The sequence below is a fragment of the Oryza sativa genome, chromosome 1 (assembly GCF_034140825.1).
Source record: "Oryza sativa Japonica Group chromosome 1, ASM3414082v1".
NCBI lineage: Eukaryota > Viridiplantae > Streptophyta > Magnoliopsida > Poales > Poaceae > Oryza > Oryza sativa.
In genome coordinates, this window is record NC_089035.1 from 38,602,915 (window position 1) to 38,616,038 (window position 13,124).

The window sequence follows — 13,124 nt, forward strand, 5'->3', positions numbered from 1 at the left end:
TTCGATGACTTCGAGCAAATTGTTAACGACATACCAGCAAACTTTCATATCTATATGCATGATATACTTTGTCGAAAGAGACGCTAGACATCACAAGCGAAAAGAGTTAGGGTTGTCCATTGTGCAACAAAGATAAAGTTAACTAGTTCAAAGTGAAAAGATTACGTACAGGGTGGTACAAAATAAAACTTTGATAATAAAGTACAATTCAGTCTTAATCTTATTTGTCACAACAACGCAGATAGTACAAAGTAGAGGCAACTTGTTCTGCTTGCGAATTGTGAACTGCATCAGTATTCTGCCTGGTACTACAAATATCATCAGAAAAAGCAGTTTCCTTTTTGTAGGTTGTGGATCACGCTCCGACAACACAGCGTAGGGTTAAATTAAGCTATGCGATATTTAGTACCATCAATCCCATCAGTCCATTTGACATCCCAAGCATGCGTTATTCGATTCAATCTTATACCTCCCTTTCCTCCCCCTTTATTCCCTTTCCAACTCAGAGATGCAAATCTTATCCTGCCAAAGCCACTACATATCATAGCTCACTCGAATTCTCTTCTACAGTTCATCCCAACTCCCATTAGCAAGGAGCTAAAGATCTTCACTACTTTTACACCAACGAAAAACAATTATACTCATTCTGTATCTTCAGACAAGATCACAAGAGTCCAGAGACATCTAGTCGAAATTATTGCAATACACGAACAGTTACCTAGGTAAGGCTATTTTGTACTTTTATAGAATTCCAGTAGAAAACATCCTGAGCTTTAAATCATGCACTATTCTCCTGTTTATTCGGGTTGTCAAATTGACCCCTTTTTTGTTTCCCCTCCTTTACATGAACAGTGGCTAATACTTCCTCCGTCTCAGATTACAAGACGTTTTAACTTTAGTCAAAGTCGATCAAATTGTTTCAAGTTTGATTAAGTTTATAAATAAATATAGTAATATTTATAATACTAAATTAGTTTCATCAAATCAATAATTAAATATATTTTCATAATAAATTTGTCTTGAGTTGAAAATGTTACTATTTTTTTCTATAAATTTGATTAAGTTTAAAGCAGTTTGATTTTGACCAAACTCAAAACTTCTTATAACATGAAATGGAGCGAGTAGCAAATTAACTGGCGCCATTGTGTGGCATGATTTCAGCGTTGTCTGCTTGCCATTTGGCCGTCTCAGTAAGTTTCAGACGAAGAGTTAACTGTCAGGGCTAGTGTACTCAGATCACCACTCCCTGCTCAGAGAGGGACAATTACCCGACATGCATGGGATTAGCATGGTTTTCGGTCTGAGCAGCGAACTTCTTGTGATGCGCCTTTGCGCCTTTGTGTTCCCATCTTGTCAAGCACTGAAAGATGATCAATCCTAATCCTGCTCTTTGTGCGCGTAAAGCCTGTGGAGACACGGCAAAACAGCCTCGTCGAGCAGGGACATGAATGATGATACCAGCCATGGAAGGTGGTCATGGCAGCTCCCAAGCAAGAGGACAAAAACGGAAGGCTTTTTCTTCAGAAATGAGAACTCTGAACTCTGAATGTCTGAATGGAACTTCTTTGTATGCTGCATAATTTCTTTTGGAAACATCTGAAAGCAGGGTTGTGGTTAATTAAAAAACCGGTCTACTAGACCATGAACATGGAACAGGAGCCCCTAGCTACTATGCTTACCGTAAACGCATGCAAGAAACACTTTTGTATTGTCACCTGCTGTAATGAGACATCTTTGCAATAACTACAGCAATTTGAGCTAAAATTGGTCAACACTATCATGCTTAGGGTCCCCAAATTAAACTGCACTTTTGACTAAGAATTGGCAGAAGCTAGCGGCAGCAAATTGTTCCTTTCCATTGGACATATTCCCCAACTCATTATTTAACGACGCTTTTCCATTCCACTTGATACGCTAGAAGAACCGTGTGGTTTATCATATCTGCAAACCAAACGGATGCAATCGCTAATCACATGGATAAATCTTCGCAAAAGGGAGAGATTTCGGGTGTGTGCGTGCGCATGCGTTGTTAGAGCTGCTACTCGTGGGATCTTGGAGAATGTGATGCTTGTAGAAAGAAACAGTTAAGGGGTATAAACAAATGCTGGAGAAGCAAACAGGATCCTAAACCGTGATCTCGCGTAATCTAATCACGGTCTATTGTATCGCCAACATGTGATAGGTGTCTAGAAGCTTGCATTTTAATACTACCGGCAAAGCTTGATTTGCCTCTGCTAATGTGATCCAAACATGATAAACCGGTTTTGTATCCATCCCTGAATTAGGTATTCTCTTGCCTTCTGACAGTGTGATCCAAACATGATTATCCGGTCTGTATCCATCCCCGAATTAGGTACTGTCAAATACAGTGAATACACTATTGTCATGTGTATGCATTCTGAATATAAAATAGCCCAAAATGTCATGTGTGACCAAGTTTTTTATGAAGAACACATGAGCAAATCAGCGTGCATTATACAGTGGAGTACACTTAATCCTGCATTTATTTTGTTTGCTAAGGAGACAGGGAGACGATGGAGTTGGAAGGCATGAGATTTGCGCTGCACCAACCCACATGGATGAAGGATTCAAGGGGGACAAAGACTGCTGCTGAGCCTCTTGAGTGAGTCCCATCATGGTCACTCATGGCAGTAATTATGGCCGCAATTATGCCTGCCCAAAAGCCCACAGGGCGGGCAGGGCCAAATGCAAGTATGCAACCGACCCTAATGGAGGGGATTAGCAATAATTTCCTCGTTTGATGCTTTTGACCACCGATGATATCAGCACTAATCACAGGGGTGGATTGTACACAACACACTACACAAAGGCCAAAGGGATCCATGCATGATGGTGCTGCGTTTGTAGGGCACTCGGCCTAGACAGAACCCCCGAAAAGGCTGCAAAATCTGCTGCAGCTGCAATGTGAGCTGAGAGTGAGGCCGATCGAGCTCGAGCTCGAGCTCGAGCTCTCCTCTCCCCTTCGATTCTTTTTGGACAGTGCGTGAGCTAATGGCCCCGGCCTAAGCTCTCCTCTCCCCTTCGATTCTTTTTGGACAGTGCGTGAGCTAATGGCCCCGGCCTAATTCAATAGGGCCAGTATTTAATAGTACGGGCAGTCTCTTTTTCCCTGCAGGGCTTGTCTTGGCCGGTGGGTAACACAATCTCAGAATCAGTACTGCTAATGATCCGCTTGGTTTTTAATACCGCTACAACTACTAGCACTACTATTCCTAGTTGCAGAACGGAGAGTTGAGCTAGGCTGTAAAGATCGCGGAGCACGAGTAATTCTTGCTTGGATGCATGGACAGATGGATGCGTGTGTGCATGGGTGCAGCTGCAGTGGCGCCGTCATCATGTGGTTCAATATTGGGGCGAGCGAAATCTATCATTTGTCGGGCCGACACGCCAGCATGGACGGATCGACGGACGCTGGCTGGTCTCAGCCGTTGCTCCTGCAGCCTCCGCGTCGACGGGGCGGAGGAAGACGAGAACGAGACAGCGAGTGTGTGCGCAGCCAGCCGGCCAGGCAAGGCATGATTCGGTCCGGTCTGGCTGGCTCCGATCGGCAGCGCGCGCGCGCGGCGCTGTCAACCATGTGGCGCTGCGCCTCGCGGGGAAACGACACGGCGCGCGCGCGCGCTGCGTGACGCGTTCGTTTCGGTTGCATGCGAATCGCGGGGCGGATCGATCGTGCCGGATTTGAGTCATTTGGCGGGGGGGGGGGGGGGGGGGGGGTGCTGGTTTTGGCTGCCCGCTCGGCGCCGGCGTTGGTGGATTCCTCGTGTGCTTCTTTCGGATTGATCGATCTTGTTGGCTGCCCGCTCGGGAAATGGCTTGGTGCGTTTGCGTCAGGAGTGGTCGCCGGCTCGGCCGGGTGGGTCGATCGAGTTGTAGGGGCCGCCGGCCGCAGCATCACATGCTCGCCTGCTGCTTTGCTTTCATCTGCTGCGCAGAGGTAAAGGGGTTATTAGTGAACGGACAAGATCTACAAGTTTTCAGTCATGCCGGCACGGACTTTCCATCGGGCCTGGTCCAGTAAAAAACCAAAAAACCGCGGGCCTAACCGCCTAAGTCATGTATGCAATCGTTGTGTGGGCTAGAACCAAACTCCTGCGCTTTCGAAGCCCAATACCAACCGAATAGCAGCGACGACGTAACGCGGCCCGTACGCATGCGGTCCGCTCTCACAGTCACAGCGTACGCGAGCGGAGCACCTCGCGGCGCGGCCCAAACCAACCAAGTGCACGTTCTGCCTGCGTCGCGTCTCCTACACGTTGCCCCAGCTGTAGATTGGCGGCCCACACGCAACCGGCGGCCGATTCGGTGTCACCCGCCAGTTCGCCACCGAGGAGGCGTCACGAGTTGCAATGAACGATGCAATGGATGTTGACGTTGCAGGCTCAGAAGATGCAACGAGTTTTGAAGTTTTCCGGTCGCGTTGCAGCTGCTCCGGCTTTGCTGACGCTTTTCTTTTGCTACTCGCCTGATGATAGAACCTTATAGGTTGACAACAACGAGAGCGAAACAAGGTGCATTGTTGTCGGTTGTCCGCTTCCGGTTGTCTACGACGAACAGGCGCTGAACCGTGGTGGATTCATCAACACGACTACAGTACCATCTCACTTCCCTTACGCACTGCACAGTGGACTCTGCCGGCGCTCTCTCGCAAAGCTGGACTTTGCAACAGTCGCAAACTCGAGTACAAATCTGGACTTCAGCTGGTGCACCGCTGCCGCTAGATCTGTGAATGCAAGTCTGCAACCACAACACTTTAAGGCCCTAGCTATCGGTCTGAAACAGAGAGACGCTCATTCAACTATACCCTGTTACTATTACTATATGTCTCAACTCTCAAACTTGCGTAAACTTATCAAGGATGTGCCCACAGGTGAACAGGCCACAGTCTACAGATTCTTGTCTTTGTCCGGTTAACAGGCCCCGTATCACAAACGGGTCCCGGTGGGGACACCGCCGCAGCCGTCGATGGGAGCGGATGAACGGCTAAAATGCATCGTGATCCGGATCTCGGCCGGGACCGCTGCTGCTGCTGCGAGAGTTGTAGTAAAATCCAGCGGTCAGGAGCTCAAGAAGCGAAATACCCGGGCAGCATTCAATTCCGCTGTACGCCCGCTTGGCAGCGCCGCTGCTGCACCACCCCGCATCCATCCGCTGCGGCCACGAGACTCGGTGGCATTGCTTGCTGGCTCGCGCGCAGATCTGGTCCGGTACGACGCGTGCACGGTGGTGGGGGCGACGCGTCTGCACGGTCGCGCGGGCTCCCCCACCACGACGCGCGCCCGCGCCCCTGCCCGATCGAGCGCCGGGACGGGGACGGAGACGCGATTGGCTCGTACGCGCGCGGGGGGCATGCGTGTGCCCGGCGCCCCGGCGCGCACGGACGCGGAGACGCAACATTTTGTCCCGGGGTTCGGGACGTGACGTGCTCCACCGATCGGGGTTCTTGTCGCTGAATATCGGTGAAGTGTCGGCTCGGTTGGAGACGAGTAGCCCCGGTGTCGAGTTACTGTTCCTCTCTTTGGATTTACTCTACTGGCTATATATACCGTGTTGGCTGTTTACCCGCCGGTAATTGGAGGTTTGCTACGATGCGTACAACTACTCAAGCGAGTAAAAACAAATTCTTTTACCAGTGGCTGCATCCATGGTTGCACTGCATCAAACGTTCGTGCATAAAGCTGAGCTCAAATCATTACGTACTCCCTCCATTCAAAATTGATCTACATATTTCATAGGTACACTAAGACCAAAAAAACTAATAACTCTCTCATACTATATTTATTCTAGCAACAAACTCTATGCACCATCCCTACTATTTTCCTAGACAATAGCAAATCAATATATTGCATGTGTTATAAATACTTATAAATACTTGTGTGCATAGATGCATGTATCAATGTTCATTTACTCCAATGCACAAATAACGAATAGACTTAATGAATGAACACAAATATATAGATCATTTAGTAATAACCTCAAAAAAAACTATATGTAGATCAATTTGGAATGGAGGGAGTAGTATGTACCGCTGTGAAACTGTGACCACTCCTCATCCCGAGAGGCGAGAGTCACGGTCATCGTAGGGTACAAAACCACAAATCACGATGAAAAATGCGTGTGCATGTCCGATGAAAAGGAAAGAAGGAAAAAAGAACGAAAATGATATACATATGACCCTGTTGTCCGGCTACTGTGTATGACTCTGGTCACATGGAAAGACACAGACGGTAAAAGTCTCACTCCGTAATAGAATCTGACATACGTAGTGATGCCATAACGGAGTCGGACGCTAGTCGAACGCTGGATTCGTATGTATAGCAGCGTTCAACAAAGAAATGCGTGTGCACGTTCGATTTTAATCAGCGAATTATTGGTGTGGAATTTCCGTGCCTGAAACATGGGCACGCATCTGTTAAATAATTAATCGACTCTCGGGCTCACCGCTCACGCGAATGCAATCAAGCGCCAGGTGATTAACACCGTACAGGGGCAGTTAGCACAGCGGAGTACGTCACGATTTTAATTCAGGGCTTAAATGAGGTTCTGACTGCCAGCGTGGAATAGTACTCCGTGCTTGTGAGTTTTGACGTGGAGATGGAAGCTTCACAAGCTAGCCTTCGATTGCTTGTGCCTGGAAGAGAAAAAACAATTTCAGGGCCCTTTGAATCGTAGGAATGAAAAAACAGAGGAATAGGAAAAACACAGGATTCTGATAGGAATACAATTGTAAAACAGAGGATTGCAAAACACAGGAAAAACACAGGAATGGCAGTTTGATTGGACCACAGGAAAAACGCAGGAATCAGATGAGAGAGATAGACTCAGAGGAAATGTTCCAAGAGGTTAGACCTCTTGCTAACTTTCCTCCAAAATGTGCATAGGATTACCCATTCCATAGGAATTTTAAAGGATTGGATAGGATTCAATCCTTTGTCTCAAAGGCCTTCATAGGATTTTTTTTCATAGGATTGAAATCCTCCAAAATTCCTACATTTTTCCTACAAATCAAAGTGGCCTCATTTTTTGGCCTTCAACCTCACAAGAGCCACAGTTACGTGACATTTCCTGCCCACTCTCTGCCTTGATTTGATGTTTTATTCGTTCTTGGCCTTTTCTTAATAGTACTAGAAACGGTTCCTTTAATGGAGTAGTATAGGGTGTGTTCAGTTGACGCTAAAATTAGAAGTTTTGTTGAAATTGAAACGATGTGACGAAAAAATTAAAAATTTATATGTTTAGAAAAGTTTTGATGTGATAAAAAAAATTAAAAGTTTGAAGAAATAGTTTGTAACTAAACTCGGCCACAGCCGATCGATCAAACAAGGATCTCGTGTAGTAGTGTTGAATCTAATTATACATTCTATACACGCCAAGTAGGAATATTGTATAGTGTAGATCCACGGCTCAATAATGTCTCCATACACATATATAAAAATCGATTAGTAGTACTAGGTGCAACGAATTTCCACGGCGCAACATTTACACCTGATGTTCATTTGTAACATTTTCCCGGTCCACAGAGCAGTAAAAACTCAGGCTATGCACTTCATGGCTTCTTTATTTCCTTGCTCCATTTGGGTTGCCCTCGCAGCAAAACCGGCAAGTAGCAACAGTAACCTAGACGAGAGCAGCATGTCTCCCTGTAATAAATTCTGCAAGCAAACTAAGCACAATATGGGCTCTCTCGCAGTAGATGAGCTCTGTGGCTTGCATGCAGTAGTATATTTGCCAATTGCAATGCAAGCCTGCCCATGGCATGCGATCATCTTGTGCAGATGACACAAACAATATCAGGTCGCCCTTGAAGCAATTGCGTGTACTAAAAAATGGCAAGGCTGTTCCGTCGAGGAGCGAGGAATACGTAAGAATCTACTCCTACGTACCCAGCTGCCATGCTGCTGCAGCCATGCAGAGCAACAGAGGGGCTAGTTGTCTCGTCCATCCATATTCACTGAGCGGCCATGAAGTACTATTCACTTCTCACGATAAATTACACAGACCGTAGAGATATGCGTGTTCATCCAGCTAGCCTTGCGTGCGTGAGAATTGTCAGAGACATATAGTAGTACTATTAAGTTATTTAAGTGTGTTTTTAGGTGTTAATAACTTGCAGACTGGTCCCAGGAAATCTATATGGTTTTAGGGTGTGTCTTAGCAGTATTGAAAACAGTGCGCTTCTTCTTCTTCTCTTCTTGGCTGACCCTAAGCTAGCTTCAAAAACAAAACAGTGGAAAGGGGCAGTAGGGCTAGCATAGCACATGCATGTATAAAAACAGGAGTTTAATTTGTATCATTTTCCAAAGGAAAAAAATGCATTTGGAATGCTTACGGTGCATGATACGTATATGTGGATGTCCTGCCAAGAATCCCGCACATTACGATTGATGCCGTATTGACCAATCCATCTCTTGGTTTTTGGAGCTAACAATAATGCCAACGAAAACCGGCAGATTCTTTTTGCGCGCCCGGGCATGCACGAAACATATCCGTAAGCATGTGAAAGGGTATAGTATAGGCCACCGGATCAACAACAGTAGATAGTACACATACGTATATACGTCGATTCGATTATTACTGTGGCATTAATTTACCACTTCAGCCTCAGTGTACTGCAACAGTGAGTAAAAATAATCTCTTCACACTGAGATGATCAAAGGCCCAAGATTAATTAATAAACACGAGCATATGCACTTTGAGGATTTGAAAAGTCTGGATTTTCAGTTTGTTTTCCTTCTAGTTCATTATTTGGATATAATTATGGGCTCTTTGAATCTAAGTAAGAATATACTAGCTAGTAGATTATTTAGGTTGTGTTCTTTTATTGAAGTTACCAACTCAACAACTCTCGCCTTTCTTGTACACGCTTTTTAAACTACTAAACGGTGTGTGTTTTTATAAAAAAAAAATACGTAAATTGCTTTTAAAAAATCATATTAATCTATTCTTAAAAATAACTAATACTTAATTAATTATGCACTAATGAGTCGGTCCGTTTTAACGTGCATGAAAGATTAGTTCCCAACGCCTTAAAACGAATACAGCCTTAAAGAGCTAAAATTCTAGGAGAATTTGAGGCTGCCAGAGCCTAGAATCCCTCTGGACACGGCCTATGTACTTCAGGAACATATCCTATCCTATATGTACACAAGCATTCTCGTGCACACTAACTAATAAATTCCCAAAAATTCTTTAAAAAACACATATGTATTTTTATAGTATTACATCTACGTGTAAAGTTTCATCTTTAAATTCATCATACATAAAATAGACTTATAGTCTTAAAATTGTCAGTTTTTCTTAGGACTAAAATATAATAAATTTAATGTTAACATATTTTACACGTAAGTATAATATTATTGAAAGTATATGCACATATTTTTCTAAATTTTTCGATAATATTTATTAGTTGATGTACGCGTGAAGCTTATGTATACATGATATATTATCGTGTCACTCTGCACAGATATGCAGCAGTACTCTTTTGTCTGCATTAAGTTTTTTTCTGCACGTATATACTACTCCCTCCGTTTCAAAATGTTTGACGCCATTGACATTTTAGTACATGTTTGACCGTTCGTCTTATTTAAAAAAATTAAGTAATTATTAATTCTTTTCCTATCATTTGATTCATTGTTAAATATATTTTTATGTAGGCATATAATTTTACATATTTCATAAAAGTTTTTGAATAAGACGAATGGTCAAATATGTGCTAAAAAGTCAACGGTGTCAAACATTTCGAAACGGAGGGAGTATACCACTAGGAGATTACTGTGCCGAGCTAGAACCTTAAAGATGAGCTAGAGTAAGTAATCAGTGGAGGAGTATTCACTAATCAGCTAGCACGGGTGCAACACGCTCTCGTGACCACCCCCCCATCCCCTCTCCTTGGCTCCCACTCTTTAAGCGGCCCTTGTCCTTTCAGCTCCTCGGTCCCTCCCCCTCCATCTCACTCCCTTATATCGCTCGCTCACTCGCTAGCTCGCACCGCGCCGGCCGGGAGCACGCACGCACGCATTGCCATCGCCGTGCGCGGAGGAGGAGAGGAGATCGAGGTCTCGAGGTCGTTGGTTGGTTGGTTGCATGGCGAGCGGTGGCGGGGAGCACTTCTTGCGGCAGCTGAGCGCGAGCAACGGGGGATACGGTGGTGCGGCGCAGTATCAGATGGGGCGAGGGGTGGTGGCGGAGGAGGAGGTGGAGCTCGGCGGAGGAGGCAGGAGGAGGGGCTCGAAGCGGTGGTCGAAGAAGAGGGCGGGGAGGGGCGGGTACGGCGGCGGCGGCGGGGGGAAGGGGGACGCGGCCGCGGCCGCGGCGGCGGCGGCGGCGGTGGCCGGGAGGAAGCGGGTGATGGTGGTGGTGGACGACACCTCCGGGGCCAAGCACGCCATGATGTGGGCGCTCACCCACGTCGCCAACAAGGGGGACTTCCTCACGCTGCTCCACGTCCTCCCGTACGCCGGCGCCGGCAGAGGCGAGGAGACCCCCTCCCTCGCCAACTCCCTCGGCACGCTCTGCAAGGCCTGCAGGCCAGAGGTAGCGTATACGCGTATACGTACATCATACGTGCATGATGTTTCTTTTTTTTTCTTTATTTTTTTTAGAGGGATGCATGTCATTTTGTGTGCTGTTTTTACTTTTGTGCTCTAATATGTGTTTTCAAATTACAAAATTTTAGGCGCTTCGATTAGAGAATCATGTGTCTGATCTCTGCTGTCTAGCTTTGGTCATTCTGGATTTGGAAGCATCTGCTTGGAGGCAATGCACGAGGGAATTATTACTGCTAGCTCACAAAGAATTAGAAAAAAAAGCTTTTGTTAGTGTACTGGCTCATGAGAACTTGACTAAACTGAAGGATAAAAATAAAGTATAATTTACTGTACGGTTTGTAGAGTTATCAATCCTGAAGGTCACCTGAGAGGGATAGTTGTAAAGTATTATTTGTTGGGGGACAATCATACAGTAGATCAGATCAGATATCAGAACATACATGAAAAGGGGATCGTATTCCACTTTTCATGGATGAACGGATCTTGCATCTTGGCAGGCCAAAAAGGTTCGAGTCTTTGATAAAAGTTAAAAAGTACTACCTCCGTTCCATAATAAGTGCATAAGTGCAGCTCCGTTCCATAATAAGTGCAGCCATAAGTTTCCGCGCTCAACTTTAATCGTCCGTTTTATTTGAATTTTTTTTATAATTAGCATTTTTGTTGTTATGAGATGATAAAACATGAATAGTACTTTACTTGTGACTTATGTTTTTAAATTTTTTCAAAAATTTTTTAATAAGACGAACGGTCAAAGTTGGGCGCGGAAAACCATGGCTACACTTATTTTGGGACGGAGGAAGTAATTAGAAAAGAACAATTTGTGGGGCTCATGCTCATCCCAGGTTCTAAAACCATTAGTAAAATGCATCAGTAAAATCCTACCTAAACCGGCCGTAAACAATGGCATTATGAGATCATATCATCATTCCTTCCTTGATTTGCTTGCATTGCTTGAATCAAAAGTCAGCACTTCAATGTAGTAGTGTACTACTAGTAGTACATCCCTGCGTAAGAGCAACAGTACCGTGCATGAAGCCATGAACTATTCCTTTGTCCTACTATAGCATGTGCAAAGGAGGGCTCATACGAAATGGGTGTGAATGTGGTAGGTGGAGGTTGAAGCACTTGTGATCCAAGGACCAAAGCTGGCCACTGTCCTCAGCCAAGTGAAGAAATTGGAGGCGTCTGTGCTTGTGCTCAGCCAATCCAAGCCATCCCATTTCTGTTGGTTGAGTTGGTAAGCATTTCTCACCTCCTACCACTGTAGCTCTATCTTTCTCATCCCTATTGGATGTGTTAAAAATGTGAGGCTCAGGTCAACTATGAATGGAAACTGGCGGGGAGAATATAGTATCATGGTGTCAGTCAGTCCCTAGTGTTATTTTAAAACAATGCCCAGATTAATGCATATGGCTAGGTTCCAATAGAAACCTTTAGTTGTACATCATTTTTTATATCGTACAAGTATCAGTTTATCAGGATACATAATTACCACTAGATCTAAATTTATGGGGAGAGATCTGGTCATCTTTTATGATAAGCAGGCCCACTAACAAGCAATGAGTAAACTGTTTGGGAAATAATCCTCCTTCACCACCGTTCAATAGCAGGGTCCCCTGCCTTTCGGGAAAATAACACCAGGCAGCAGCCTCCATGTGCTATCCATAAATCACAGATGCTTTCCTTGTCCTTTTTTGGTCACAACTCAACCAAATGAAAGCAAGACTCCTACACTTCACTCACCTAATTTTTGCTACGTTCACGTGGACAATGTAACAATCACCATCACCAACACATTGAAGTTGAGTCAGGAAAAGTTACTTTTCATCTTGTCGTAAACTATAGCTATGGTCCTTGTTGAGCAAATGCAAATGTCTGCCTGCGATTTTACAGCATCCTGCGGAGCAGCAGCGAGGAGTTCGTCGAGCAATGCATCAACCAGGCTGAGTGCCTGACGTTGGCAGTGAGGAAGCAGAGCAAGGGCGTCGGCGGGTACCTCATCAGCACACGGTGGCAGAAGAACTTCTGGCTCCTGGCTTGACAAAGCCAAGGACTATTCAATTTTCTGCCAAGGCTTTCAAGTCTCTACATAATCATATTTTTACCCCCGTATATCTGCCATTCTGTTTTAACTGAGTGCGCCATAAAAGCCTCCCCGCTGCCATGTTGCGTCACCGTGCAAGTGTTACCATCCGTTGTAAAGCCCAAAGGAGCCCTAGATCTGACCAAACCCTACTTCCCATCTTCTTTTCAAGTTCAGTTTGTGTAATCTTGTGCTGTACTATTGTGTAATGTTGCATAAATGGCCGTTTTCTGTTGTCACGTGTTTTACACTTTTACTTTCATAACAACTCCTCAACTTAACACTACTGCTACAAACCAAGAAATCAAGAGCAACATCAGGTTATTTTCCATAACTGAAGGTCGCATTTCCAATGCAACAGCTAGAAACATGAAGATCTAACAGCTAGTAACATTTTTAGTTCAAATCTTGAACTGGAGTGTGGCTACTGAGGGGGGACCTCGCTTAGCTCTCTCTCACTTAGGAGCAGGAGA

At 45.1% G+C, this 13,124-nt stretch overlaps 1 protein-coding gene and 1 long non-coding RNA gene across 2 annotated transcripts; both read left to right on the forward strand.

The window, feature by feature from the left end:
- The first annotated feature begins 535 nt into the window (after window positions 1–535).
- Window positions 536–1,764, forward strand: LOC136354717 (uncharacterized). Its single transcript, XR_010738326.1, has 2 exons — window positions 536–722; window positions 853–1,764. It is a non-coding gene; the product is annotated as an uncharacterized lncRNA (long non-coding RNA).
- Window positions 1,765–9,952: 8,188 nt separating this feature from the next.
- LOC4324775 (uncharacterized) lies at window positions 9,953–12,890 on the forward strand. The gene is made up of 3 exons (XM_015765398.3): window positions 9,953–10,554; window positions 11,678–11,805; window positions 12,462–12,890. The coding sequence occupies exons 1-3, from the start codon at window positions 10,105–10,107 to the stop codon at window positions 12,607–12,609; spliced, it is 726 nt and encodes a 241-aa protein (XP_015620884.1). The 5' UTR covers window positions 9,953–10,104; the 3' UTR covers window positions 12,610–12,890.
- Window positions 12,891–13,124: the final 234 nt, after the last annotated feature.